General features: G+C 38.2%; 1 protein-coding gene across 1 annotated transcript in view; it reads left to right on the top strand.

Annotated features, from left to right (window-relative positions):
- TMEM117 (transmembrane protein 117) overlaps positions 1–10,626 on the top strand; it is a 241,730-nt gene extending 231,104 nt beyond the window's left edge. Inside the window, exon 8 of the mRNA XM_026841040.1 lies at positions 8,415–10,626. Within this exon, the coding sequence (XP_026696841.1) occupies positions 8,415–9,055 (641 nt within the window). The 3' untranslated portion in view covers positions 9,056–10,626. The remainder of the gene's footprint in view (positions 1–8,414) is intronic.
- Positions 10,627–14,887: the final 4,261 nt, after the last annotated feature.

Here is a 14,887-nt window from a genome sequence, read left to right as displayed (position 1 = left end):
CTAGGACTCAGTTGAGATAGGCTGAATGAGGCCTCAGAAAAGGCATTGTTAGCAGAGAATGTAGAAATGCGAGTGATCAGATTAAAAGACAGAAAAGAAGAGAAAACTACCTGCTGGATATTGAATGAGGGAAGGCAAATGGGCCAATAAGTACAGATGGAGGGATGGAAAGCTTTCTTCAAAATCGGATGTAGGTGCCCTGCTGGAATACTGAGAGAGAACAGCCAGCCAGCAAGAAGAAAGAAGTGCTGAGACAGGACTGACTGAGACTATTTGAGCCACTAGTGGTTTGTGGAAGAGGATGAAGTAAACGATCTCATGGTCAATCACTAGAAGGTGTAGGGTGAGAGAGGATAGGATGTGTACACAATGAACACATTTTTCTCTCCCAAGTGAACAAAAAGGGAAAGGGGGGGGGGGGGAAACCAGAGTATAAGCATCAAATATTTGATGTGACTTACAGGCATGGTATTCAAGGGTAGTGGAAAAAAACCCTTTTTTTCTACTTCTCAAGGTTAGAGCATGAATTTGGAGGGGCTCAGTCCCACAAGGCTCCCAGATGCCCTGTAGTTATTCCATTGTATAAGGAGAAGTAGTGAATGGGTGCACAGAGGAACTTGAACAATAGCTGAGGTGTGGTAGGGTGGGCTGCAACATCAGGTACAGAAACTCAGGGTATAATTGATGTAGATGAAAAACAATGGGTACTAAAAGGGGGACTGAAGAACAAAGAAGAGTTTTGCATTGTAGAAGAGGCAGGGATATTGCTGATAATCAGGCAAGAGCAAAGAATAATCAATATCAAAGTACATAAATTAAGGATCAGAAATACAACTGCTAGCAGTGCTGCTGTTTGAAAACAGACTAACCGAGAGAAACCAATATTTATGCATTGAGGAGTGTTCTGCAGAGAGGACTGGAGGCCTTTCTAATTTTCTGGCAAGAAGGCATTCTTTTAATGAGGGTGAGCTAATGAATAGGGGCTGAGGAATATTTTTCCCTGCTCAGCATTAACAAGATCCATTTATTAGATTCACTAGACAAATCAATCCATTTGACTGCACGTCACGTACTCTATCTACTGAGTGCCTGTTTTATCTCAGTGCTACACCACCCTTTAGGAGATCTAATAAACAGCCATAACACATGGCACAAGCACCTCCCTTTGGGTAAGTCTTGCTTGAACCATCTGTTCTTACCATCAGTTCTTGTCTTAGGTTAGGGTATCATCTTGGATCATTTTCAAGCTCCAGTTTTTGTGTGGATGTGTAGGTAACTTGTAATTTTCTATTCAAATCAAGGAGCTAATAAAAGTGGTTCAATATATATAAAACAAGATTAATGTAATCCAGTCTAAAATTAGGGTAGAGTGATGCACAGGAATGCAACTGCAGGAGATGACATGGGGGCAGGACACTGATAATGGCAGGACACCTACTGTATTTAAGCCCTGTTTAATACATGGGATCCACAAGGTTGAATTTAACCATGGGACTTCTTTTTAGTAACAAGTAGGAAAAGAAGACTAAGGCCTGAGTATCTTTCATCTTAGTACTTGCTATAGGGATAAAGGTAGGCTGTAAATCTGACCTGTGCCTTGATTTTTTTGTAGAAACTGGAAACCCTTTTCTCCCTAGTAACAAGGAGAAAGAAAGCACAGCTGAAATAACATTTACCATCTTTTTCCTGACAATTTTTTTTCTTCATAAATTCTTTTACAGTTTGTTTTGGTCACTGTTGATTATAAGAGCAGTACTAGGACTCCCCTGAGCAGCCATGTTTGGTGCTGGGTTGCTCTAATGAGCCACGGTCCCACAAAGAAGCAGCTTAAGTAAAGGGACATTCAGAGGAATAAAGGACTTTAAACTACCTTTCTGTTAGTGTGTGCTTCATGCAAGTTCTGTACAGATGAAAGATTTCAGTTACATGCTCTGTGTTGTCTTAAGACTTGAAATTAAAAACTTCCCTTTTTTTTGGGGGGGGGAGATATTTTGTCTTAAAGTCTTAGCTCCTGAATTCAATGACTACATGAGAATTTCAGCTTTCATTCAGCTTTCACAGGAATAAAGCTTATAAATGCAGAGAAAAAAAATTCCTTCTGCATAACTCCATGGCTAAAAAAGCAGATAAATAAAACAGTACTAAGCGTATTATTTTTAACCCATCTTGCCACTTTAAACTAACATGCTTTCTTCGGCCTGACTTGTGATTTCTGAATGTTGTAAGTTGGCAGTAATATTGAAATAACATCTTCAGCCTGTAGCTGATATGTTTCAATGTAATTTTAAATTTACTATCAAAAGCATATCTTATTTTTACTGGTAACTGAGTACCTCATTTTGCTCAAATTTCTTTGCATCTAGGAACTGCTAGTGAGCATCTACTCAGTATTAAATATTTTTATTCTGTTTTGATAGCTGCTTTTATCTATGAACATCAAAAATAACTTGAATTCCTGCATCTGCTTAACTCATCTGTATTTCCCTTGACAGACGGTTCATTGCAAAGTGTGTGTTTTCCTCCTTGGACTGCTGTTTATGAAAATACATAGTCTATCCCAGTTTTATAATACCCAGGGAAATCTGTAAAACTTCAAAGTAAATTTTGTTACTTCAGATTCTTTCATGGTTAAAAGGCACTAGGGGGCCTGGCTGGTACCTTTAATAGCAGCACTGGAGATCCAAGAACATCTGTCAAGTATGTGGATAAGTTCCAAATAAGAAATGTTGAGTATCAAAAGAGATGGGAGATTTTTCTGGCTGTTTATAAATATGCTTCTGTGTGTTGATCTAGCCAGAGTGCCCTTCCACCCAAAAGAAAAATCTTCAACTTCATGGCTGGTGAGTGCCTAGCATGTCTGGCTTGTGGAGTTAAACCCAAAGTGTATCTAAATTCAGGCCTAGCATCACCTACACAGGGAAGCCTGAGGGAGCCCGTGGGCAAAAATAAAAAGGTTAGAGGTAAAAACAAAGCTGTCAGTGCACACAGATGTGAAAACCTCAGAGGAATTGTAACTTAGTTCAGCTGTGTGCATGTCTGTATGCATGTGTGTACCTAATAACATGAACATGACAGAAGATAAGAAGAATGTTTTGAAGATACCAGAATGTTTTACAGAGGTGTCTGAATGCTTTTGGATGAAAATCGCAATTGAGATAAGAGTAAAGTCAACATTTCCTGCTCTAGCCTTTTGGCTGTGGTTGCACAGCATGAAGCCACTTGAGTCTAGGCTTGAGTGGAATTTTCACATTTTCTCTTGACTTCAGGAGAGAAGCTGAGGACTGGCTTCTACACAAGATCTTTCTTTTAGGACATGACTGTTCTGTTACAGAGTGGACATACAAAAAGAAAATGCTCCAGAATCAGCAGCTGATTTGGAATATTTGGACCTGCAGGATCCGCCTCAGTTGCCCAGTATATCAGTTGCATGTGGGATCGTGTACGTGTTGCTGATCTTATATACCTTATCAGCCTCTAAAAATGGCTACTGCCCAAACATTTTATTCAGCTAGGGAAGAAAGGTGCCTTTCTGAAAAAAGGGGAAAGAAAAATCCGTACTACTTTCACCATAAAAATGCCCCTGGCATTCACATATAGTGCACAGCTGTTCAGTTTCAGTAGGAAAGGGAGTGTTTCTAAGCAGAGGCCTGTGTAGGCTGGTGTTCAGAGCATGGTCCTATGATGCCATAAATGGAGATTGTTCTTGGGTCAAGGTGTCCTTTCTGGTGAGTGCCCTAGCTGTGAGGATGCAATCCTCCTCAACATCCATGCTTTCTCAGAAAACAGGGGTCAAGTTTTCATCCCCAAATAGTAGTTGTAGGCTACGATGCCTAGAAAAACATTTCCCATTTTGCATCACAGTCTCACAAGGACACCTAGTGCATGCTCTTGGCTAGCCACATACCTCCACTTTATCTTTCGGGAGATCTTTATTGCACCAAATTTCAATATTGTACCATGTTTCCAAATACACCAAACCAGATTCCTGACTCTCCAGATGTCATGTATAGCATATAAGGATGTCAGTGCTATGAAAACCAGTTATTAACCAGGTCTTTGAGACGGTGCTTTGCTGAATGATATAGCCTATTTTACCACCTGATTTTCTTCATTGTAACTTCACTGAAAAGTGTTGGTATAATTCTCTACAGTTTGCTTAAATGATTGACTAGCCTTCCAGTCTCAAGAGCTGACCTTACTACATCCTTCCATTTTAAATTCTATCTGTGAAAAATCCACCTGCTCCAAGAAGGGCTAAATAGTGCCAGATATATGCCAGTATTCTTGGCCACACACCTCACTGGAGTAGAGCTAACTCTAGAGCAGTAGTGGTACTGATCCTACAAAAATTAGTTAAGAGACAAATTAAGTTTCTTCATAGTGTGGGGGTCCATTTTTCCTTACCACTTTTTATCTCAAATGAAATTTGAAGCACTGTAAAAGAAATTACAAATATATTTTTAAAGAAAGTTAATATCCATAGCTTTATAATGTATTTATTCTGACCCTTTGCAAAACTATAAACCTGAGCTTGTTTATGCGCAAGGTGAGAGTTCAGGAGTGAATTCTAATTTACCAAGCTTATTTCCTATATGAGACTGATATATGACTTAAAGTTTGCTATAAAAAGCATTATGCTAAAATTAAGTTGCAGTAGACAATCATTTCATATACATAGATTATACACATGTATAATGTTAAAGGTTGGTCAGTATAGTAAGTCTCAAAAATTACTTGTCATGGGGAATTATCATCAAATAGATGTTTCTGAGTGGAGACTGTCAGGCCTCTTGGTTAAGTTTGCTTCAACACATTTATCACTGACCTAGAAGGGTTGCTTAGTAAAATGGACTTACTTGGCTATCACATCTGCTAGTACAACAGCAAAGTACATGTCTTGGAACTGGGATAGACAGCAGAGGACACTATATTCTAGGAAGAGGTAAATACTTTCTCTAAGTAACCAGGACAGTTCTGACTCCCAGTCATTTTGTGCCTAAGGAGATGAATGCAGCCCTTGGCTACAGGGAATACTGAGTAGGAGTAGGAAGATGTCACTGTGTTCACATATGCTTATAGCAAGGCTGTTACTCATATACAGTGTTTGGTTCTGATGACAACAGTTTTAAAAAGAAAAGGAAAAATCATAGAGCTCATCAAGCGTGACAGTGATGCAGAGGATGGAAAAATTGTCTAGAAATGAGAAATTTAAGGAGTTTTAAGAAGATCCACTATAGAACAGAACCAGGTCTCAGGCAACTAGCTGCCACTTAGACTTACAAGTTCCAGTTCATCTTAATTATCTGGGGTGTCTGCATCTAAGCTGTTTGTCTAAGCACCCTTTATAGTCCACACTGACCGAGGGATACTAGCAGCAGAGCTTAGGGCTGTGCTCCTTCCTGCCTAGCTCTGTCTAGGAGCTGAGTGAAGGAGTTTCAAGTTCATGCCTTTTATAAAACAGGAATAATTGATATGTATATCTCTCTTAGATCTGGTGAGCACTCAAATTCTTAACATAAGAGGGGGGGAGCCTTTTTTAGACAGATCCATCTGAGAAGCAATTCACCATTATGAAACCGCAGTGTAAGACAGATGCTACATGAAGCCTGAGATCAAGCACCTGGCTACCTCTATTCAGCATTTTTATTGTTTTCTGCTAGCTTCTTAGACAGCTTCTTCACCAGCAACAGGCTGCCATCTCAAGGCTTGCCCCTTAGGTGACTTGCTCTACATGTGTCACATTTAGGATAATGTGGTCACACGCAGGTGAAATCCAATTGCTGTAAAATCCACAGGGTGCCATCATGCCTAAAGAGCGGGGAGGTCATACCTCAACATTGCAATGTCTGTTTGCTCAAACCTACAATCAAGAAAACCATATTTTGGCCTTTATAAAGGCCATCTCAGTAACACCCCCATTTCATTATGCTTGGTATTTTGATCTTTCAGTTGTTTGTTTTCTCCCTACACATATTCACTCTTGCCATGTCCAGCTGAGGGGAAAGAACATTATTGGCCCTGCATGAGTTTTTCCCCTTCCTACCATCCCTAGATTCTAGCAGATCTCTCTAGAAAGTCACCTGTCTTGGCTCTACAGAAACACAAAGTACCACTGATAATATTTTGATGAAACCAATAACAGTAGAAGTGGAAGGGTTTTTTGGATGGGCTTATGATGCATTTTCCTGGGAAAAGAATATGGCTTGAGGAATTAACTTTGGGGCAATGCAGAAAGGGGTTGCTTTCAAGATGAAACACAAAGTATAATTTGATTACAAATCATTGTTTAAAAAAGTATCCAAGTGAACTACCAACACAAAGAAAGGAAGTTTAGCATGAAGTATGTGATATTCTCTCCCAAACTGACCATAGATAAACATATTTCTATATATTCTAATATTTGTTTCATTGTAGTTTGTGTTCAGCCTCCTTTCCCAAGGAAATGAGAAATGTGATCATGTTTTCAGTGTGGGTTGATCTCTCTCTATCCAACACTCAGCATCAAATAATTTCTGAACCTACGGCCAGTTTCATAAACATTTTTCAGAGGGTGGGAATCTGAAAAATAGTCACATTATCATTGTGTCCTAAAAAATGGTGGTTAGATAAAGGAGAATCATCTAAGTTAGTGCCCACCTGAGGAGAAAGCAGGGAGAAGTCAGCCATTATATATTCTGTTTGACAGCAGCCAACTGATCAGTATGTGTGTCCCAGCCAGCCCATCAACACACACTATGCAGAATATATTCTGTCCCTGTCTGTTGAAAGGCCATACATAATGGGGAAACTAGGGTTATTCTGATGAAAACACATGAAATACAGGGCAAAAATCTGCAGCAAACAGCATCAAGCTAGATTGTGTTGCTTGTTACTGTATTTCATCTTTTAGCATCACTCAGTGTCTCGGGGTTGACTTAAGAACTTTAAATATTATAAAATGTGTGGTAATCTTCTAAAACCATAATTTTCCTTAACAGGTCAATTATAATATTGATGAAAGCCTAGAAAAAAAGATAGAGTTATTCAGGAATTATGTGAACAAGACTGGCTGCAAGATCTTTTCAGTGCAGTTTGATTTCTGGATGGTGATAATAACATGAGAGAATGAACATTCCTGTTCATTTTCAGTCTTAAGTATAATCTAGACTGAAAAGGACTATTAAACACAGTTGCTGAAATACAAGGAGTTACCCTCCTTACCTTCACAGAGAATTCTGGTCTTACAATTCAAACATTTGACTTTCAGGAACTGGAATCCATTTATTCTTTACAAGCCAACAGCATAAGTAATTTGATAGATGCTCTGATGCATCCATTTTCTTTTTCACTTGAAACATACTTAAATACAATTCTAGCACAGGCCGGTATTATTCATCAACATCAGGAACATTCCTCCATGAATGTTCTTTCAGATAATGCTGACACGTAGATTCGATGGGTTCTTTGGTAGTGCCAGTCACCACTGCACAGGTAAGACCTTAACATGTATCCAGCTAGAATGTTAGAGATGTTTTGAGTATGAAAATAGTGTAATTTCTTTTGTGTATCCATAGAATAATTCAGGTTTGAAGGGACACATGGAATTCATCTGTTCCAACACCCTACTCAAAGCAGGGCCAACTTTGAAATTGCATAAGGTTATCTTTAATATCTTTTGGATGCCTGGAGGAAGCATGCAAAAGACCAATTTTAAATAATAAAAGGAGAAAGGTTTCCTCCTCCAGTATTGCAGGAGCTTAATGTTAGACTATGAGTCGCTCCTTGGAGGAGTTTCTCACTTCATGGACTGTAGGAAAAGCTAAGCTGACTAGACTCCCAAGACTACAAGCAGTCCTTGCTGTTTCTGGAGGGTATAATATCTAAATCACAGTTTATCCAGTTGCCCCCACCTGAATATGACAATGCACCATGGTTAGTATATCAAACAATATCTCTCTCTATATATATGTACTCTTTAAATTAACATAATTGCCAACCCTAAAAACTTCAGCCACTTCAGTCATTCCTAGAATATAAATAATTCCATTAAATATGGCCTTTTTGTGACAAACTTCCATGTGAATATTTTTTAATGAAATTAATACGTTTTTAGGATTATTGATCTATGCCACATCACCTGGTGGCCTGATCAACAGGCCACCTACAAATTGCAATGTGAATTCAGTTGATACACTGCTGTGGTTGTGTTAGAAATTTATTTATTATATACTATGTACCCAGACCTAATTGTGAAATGCTAGAAGATATTCAACATAAATCTGACTGTAGTGGAAGTTTTATTACAACTTTGCTTTACAGATTAATAAAAAAAAGGTGGAGGGGTTTTTTTTTCTGAGTAGCTTTTACATATAACTGCATTGGTACTATTTCTGAAATGGATGTATCAGATGACAGAACTTTCTTTTTCCAAACAGGCAAATGGTTTAACTATGGAATTATCTTCCTTGTTTTAATCTTGGATCTGAATATGTGGAAGAACCAAATATTTTACAAACCTCATGAATATGGTCAATATATCGGTCCTGGACAGAAGATCTACACAGTGAAGGACTCAGAAAGCTTGAAAGACCTTAACAGAACTAAGTTATCTTGGGAGTGGAGATCCAATAACACTAATCCGTTGACCAACCGGACCTATGCTGAAGGAGACATGTTCTTGCACAGCAGATTCACAGGCTCTAGCCTTGATGTCAAATGCCTGGCTTTTATTCCAAGTTTGTTGGCTTTTGCTTTGTTTGGTTTCTTTATCTGGTTCTTTGGGCGATTTCAGAAAACTGACCAAGGCATGGAGAATTTAGACAAATCATACACAAGAATGAAACGAAAGTCACCATCAGATATGGGAATGACACGAGAAAATACACAGGTGTTAGTAGAAGAACCATTAAGTTTTCAAGAACCACATCTCGTATCCATAAAGTCAGACTTAAGTGAAATAGTTTTTAATTCTTCTCTCCTTACTTCTGAAAACTTGAACGCACAACTGAATGAACAAGATAGCCCTTTACAGCCAGTACCAGAGTCCTCTGTCCCTAAGAGCAATCCTGTGACATAGAGGCAAATACCCAGGAAAATCAATTTAAATAAGCAGTTGCTATAAGATTTCAGTTTTACTTTTTGTAAGTTAAGATTTACATAGTGTTTAGAATAAGAAACTCAACCTATACCAGAAGGTGCTCAGCATGCTTTTTCTAGGAATTTTGGGTTTTATTTGTATTATAGTATGTGCCTACTGTATATCTAACATTCCTTTATAGATTGCTTCCCAAAATTGCTATTTATTAATACATTACTTTAACTGTATAATAGTGTATTAGATCATTACTTGCAGGTATAAAATTCTACCGTGGTGGTGCCTTGAGACATTAAACTGTTTTTTAACTCAACACCAGATGTATAGCACAGTTCTTCTAATCTCTTTTGCAAAGCTTTTTGTATATGGTTATTTCAAGTATCATTTGATGACTTGATAGAGGACATAAATATAGTTATTCCTAAAGAACGGTTTCTGTTAGGACATCACAATTTGACTTTGGTATTTACTCATTTGTGAAGCCAGTGACTTTGATGACCTGACTGCAGAGAAGCATGTTGATTACCTTTTAATTTTTACTGGCTAGCTGCGAAACACGAATACAGATTCATTATGCAGTAAACAGCAGCGTGATAATACAGCATGGGTCACTACTTGTGAAAATATGACTTTCTCCATCAGTAATAGCAATTAGGTGATAATGCCTAATTATATTTTTCCTAATTAAAGATAAACTGCTACTTGATTAAAAGTTTTACCCTTCACCTTTTAGAAACAGAGGTGAAAATGCATGGTCAAAGCAACTCTTTCCATCATCACACCAAACTTATGCAACATCAAAGAGCCAATGGAGTGATTACAGTAAAGGACAAAAAGCCCATTAAATCCAGTATTTGTGTAGTTCAGTGCAGATATGGTCTGGCCATATGTGAAACATGCATAGAAGCACACCACATATAGAAAGTCAAACTTCTCCAAATACTGAAGAAACGTTTAGGGGTTTTAATTAAAATAGTTTAATCACGGAATTTTATTTTTCCCTTTTTTCCCCTTCATTCATTATCCATGAATAAGTGTAATCTGAAACAGAAACAGAGAAACTAGGTTTTGCTTTCTTAAAGGGGTCTTTGTAATGTGAATTCTTCTGCTGTATGATCAAACTATATGCATTAGAGAAACTGCCTATCTAAAACATCAGTAAGACTCTGATTTGTCTCTAATTTATTTCTATAAATTGTTGTTACGAGTTACTAAATAATAAGTCATTTTTAAGTCTAAATTATTTCCCTGTCATTTACTGGTGTTGCTGTATTATGTCTTTGTGACTTTTTTATCTCATCTGTTTTGATCTATCTGCTTTTAAGTTTTTGGAATGCCGAATTTAGCATGCATAATAGAACTATGCATTTGTTAACTGTCACTTGAGAGCCGATTTTAATAAACATCATTCAACAATTTTTTATCATGAGGCAGGAACATATTCTGTTAGTTTTGCAATATTTTTAAACATTTTACCCATGCATTGTCCTATTTGAAATCATAAATATTTCTAACACTAAAAAAGACAGGCAGTATCACAGTAATGTCAAAATCAAATATTTTTCCTATGGAACATTTGATATTTCATCAGCAGAAAGTTCATTTATAATCAGACTAAATTTTTATCCATTAAAAATTATGACTAAAAATAAATCTATTAGCTTTTGTCTACTGCAGCCTATTTAATTGACTTAAGATATAGTCAAAGCCAAGGCATTAATTACTAATGGTAAAATGCTGTGAGATCGTGCTTTTACTGTATAAGAGGTGACTATATTGATGTTTGACTTTCAAACAGCATTTGATTTCTTAAGTAGTTACAGAAATAGCTGATTAATTTTGCAGATACATGCTTCTCTGTATGTCTTGGACACTGTAAACCCAAGTATTGAAAATCTACCGTTAACTCATTTCTCCTTTCTGTGCATAGGAGTGGTTAAATCCATTAACATGTAGGCAGAAAATGAAAGAATTACTTGAGCCTTACAGCCTGCATGATTACATGACTCTGAGAAAACTGTTATTAAGCAACTGATCCGCAGCTAAAATAATTCTGTGACCTCACATTGAGTTAATGCTTTTAAGGTCATTATAAGCCTGCATGAAAGAGAGAAAAGCATCAAATAATCCTAGATTTTGCATGAGTATTTAAATTAATGGTCAAGCAGAGAGACTGTTTATATCATATATTCAGAAGAAGTTAAAAGATAGCCACTCACCATGGTCAACTCATCAATTTAATTAAAGGAGGAAGGACTCCTCAGTCGTGTGGGAGTCTTATTTGTAAACACAGATGCAGAGGGGAGAAGGGAGGAGTATTTCCACTCTCCACTTTCAGTGTCAACTTTGAGAAACCTCAGGTGGCCAGGCTTACTCTCAGCTCCTTCTGAAGCAGGCAGAGACTTGGGAGCTGAACACCCTAAAGGTATTTCTGTACCTAACTTAGTCATTTATCTCTGCATTAGTCAGTAGTGCAACTCAGCAGGAATGGGTTTGTGTAGTGAAACAGTTGGTGCTGAGGACCCAGTGCCCACATTTTGTGCTTTTCAGGGTTTTACTTCGGTTTAGCTCTTATCTGATCCTTATAAACTGAATGCATGGTAGTGGCTGGAGGAGGTTTCAGGCAAATCTCGTACATGTGCAGAGGCGATGCAGTTTGAATTAGGGGAGAATAAGTGGGCACAATCTAAATGGAGTTCCTGAGCTGAGCTACTAATGCAGAGTCATTCTCATCTTCTCCTGAACGAACTTGCCTTCCTCCATCGAGTGTGGAAGGGTCCATGGGAGACTGGGGGGCTAAGTAGGAGGCCTAGAATTAGTTACTCAAAATGAAAATATTCCTCATCTAGGCACATTTATTGTTTTCAACTGAAGTTCATTATTAATATTCTGAAACGCTTTCTAGGCTAGTACCCATCACTGGGACCTTGATATGGATGATTGACCTTTTCCTGAAAGCCTAACTATTACACAATTTTTTTTTGTAATTTTTTCTTTTCCTAAAGAAGTTGAAGAATCCATAGAAGGGAAGAAGCTCGAGCAAGTGTCAGTTTCTTTGCACACATCTAGCAGCTGCCATCACTACAGGACTGGCCTGTGTCTGCTTTGTCAGAGTTCAGATTTGGTGCAATAGTTCTTTTTTTACCATAGATACACTGTGCAGTGATGGATGATAGATACTGCCTAAAATAGCATACATAGAAGAGACATCTCTAGGATAAGCACATAAGATCTATGAGCCCACAGGTGCCTATAAATTGCCATAGCATCCTCAACAATTACCTTTGCTGAAATGACATGAAGCAAATAGAAGGTAAAAATGTTTGTAGAAAATATGAAAATGTATATTTATGTCTAAAATCCAATTGTATAAGACATGTATATGTATGTATGTATGGAGCCTAGGGATTAGTTGATTCTGTTGGGGGAAACTGCTGAGTCTCTTAAGCAGACAATTTACTACTGCCCTCTTTAGTCTAGATTACTCCATGAGTTACTTAATCCATGTTGCTTCATCTCCTCTGCCTTTACTTCCATTGCCTAGAAAATATAAATCCCAAAAAGAATATTTATTATAATTGCATTAACTTCTTCCCCAAATAATGTTTTTGTCTAATTTATTCAGAAAGCATATTTGTTCTAAAAGATTTCTGTCCTCTCCAGCTAGTATCGTCATAGTCTGGACTACTGCACTGTATTACATTATCTGTTAAATTATTGCTTTTCCTGTGGTGAATAGCCTCCATCATGATAACCACCTGGAAGTAAAGAGCAGAGACCTCTCAAAGACTGGAAAGGCAGCAATTCAGGTACTTACTAGGCTGGCAAGCTCATTTTCCCACAAGTGAATAGGTTATGACTCACTAGTAAAAGATGTAACAGATTTTTAATACACTGTCCTTAATTTTAACAACCTCCTAGGAGGGGCTCAGTGGGAGAGGACTTTTTATCTCAGGCCATAAAGTTGAAGTAGTTATGGTCCTGCAAGCAGAGTGTTTCAGCTTTTTAGGTTACATTTAAAAGTAACCAGCTTAAACTTTGAACAGATAACAAGAACCATAAAATTAGACAGACCAAACTGTGAATAAGAGCATGGAGCTGATTCACTTGCAGCTGTCTGATGCAGGATATAGACAAAACATTTATCAGATGTTAAACTGACCCTGTGATTGAAATTATGGACAGTGACATGCAAAGATTCAAACTCGATGTTTTAACAAACAGTTGCAGTCCCTTTATCAGCAGAGATGCCACTGTAGGCACCACCAGACAGACCAGCTCTTCTGCCATACTGTCTCTCTCCTGTCCATCCATTCTAAGTTGCAAATAACAAAGGGGTTGTTCATTTCCCCATGCACTTAAAACTGTCCTGTGGGGAGCCTGGGCTCCCTGAATGTGATGTGGCATGTCACTGTGGTGCCTAATACACAAACTCCCAAGTAGGACAACCAAGGGCAGGCAAAAGGAGGAAGTCCCTGTGAGTTCCACAGCCGTGCGTTGAAGAAGAATGGCTTATGTGACCATTTCAGAAGCAAATCAATATAAATGGAAGTCCTATTTTATAGGAACATGAGAGGACAAATTAAGAGACAGCAAATCACTAGAGATCCTTTCCATACCTTTCAGATATTCAAACAGAAGCATCAAGTTCCTATTCGCAAATGCTCACAAACAATTCTCGACTTTCTGGGTGAGTAGCTCTTCTGGGTGACTAGGTTTTAACACCATCTTATTTCCCTCCTAAAACTTCCTCTACACAGGGGATATCAGCAGCTTTTCACTGTTTGGGGGAAGGGGGTAGTTTTCTGAATGAGAAGTAGGGAAGAAACTTATGAAGGAGAAACCCTATGAGGCTGTTCTCTTCACAGCAGACTCCTTATTGGAGAAAGAAAAAGCATGAATCCAGCTGTTTTGTAAGGAGGAGTGAAGTAGCATCAAATTCTTTCAGAAATATATGTTACAGCAGCAGCATAGTCACAGAGATACTTCTAATCTCATGCTTCTCCTTTGATGTGTAGTAATTGGGGTCTGCAGAAGATCATCTTATCTGATTCTTGCAGGCAGGTTATAGATCTGGGTCTCATGCTGCTTTGTGACATCTGGGGCACTTCTCTGCATATTGAATTTGTTCTACTCTTCCTTTTTTTTTTTTTTTTTTTTTTTTTTTAAAGCCTGTTTCACTCTTCTGTTTTTATTTCCAACAAATTTTTATTGTTAGTGACCTAAACCACAAATCACCCACCAAAGGCCCATAATTGCTGTTATTGATGCAGTACCATCTGCACACAGTCTCTGCCCAGCCAAGAAGATTCTGCCAAAGCAGCAACAGGTACCAGGGCTCGATCACAATCTAGGGACAGACCTAGTGTGAACATGGTTCATTACAATACTATATGGTACACCCAGAAAGGCTTTGGGTCCTTCTAACCAGTTCCCTCCATGCAACATTACAAACGAATGTTTACAGACAGTTATTTTATGACTCGATGTATTTATTCAAGAAGACACGTAACTCCTACTTCTTTAAAACAACGAGAATCCTGTCTCTCCTGTTGCAAGTAATCTGCCTGCTCTCAGCTACATTTGAAGGAGATATGAGCCACGTAAACATAATAGATGCTTTCCTCAAGTCTGCCTTCATTCTAGCTCTTCCTTCCCTGCGGACAAAGGGCTTTCAGCCTGCTCAGTGTGTCCTGTCTGGCATAGCGTCAAGGCTGAGGATTTTAAGAAAGAGTAGGCTCCTTTCTTCTCTTCAGACAGACAAGTACTGTTGGTTGTGGCTGGCTGTGGTGTAATTTCTTTCTATTGTCAGGG

This window comes from Athene cunicularia (assembly GCF_003259725.1).
Source record: "Athene cunicularia isolate RWA chromosome 1 unlocalized genomic scaffold, athCun1 chr1_part2, whole genome shotgun sequence".
Lineage (NCBI taxonomy): Eukaryota > Metazoa > Chordata > Aves > Strigiformes > Strigidae > Athene > Athene cunicularia.
This window is presented reverse-complemented; position numbering and strand designations above follow the sequence as displayed.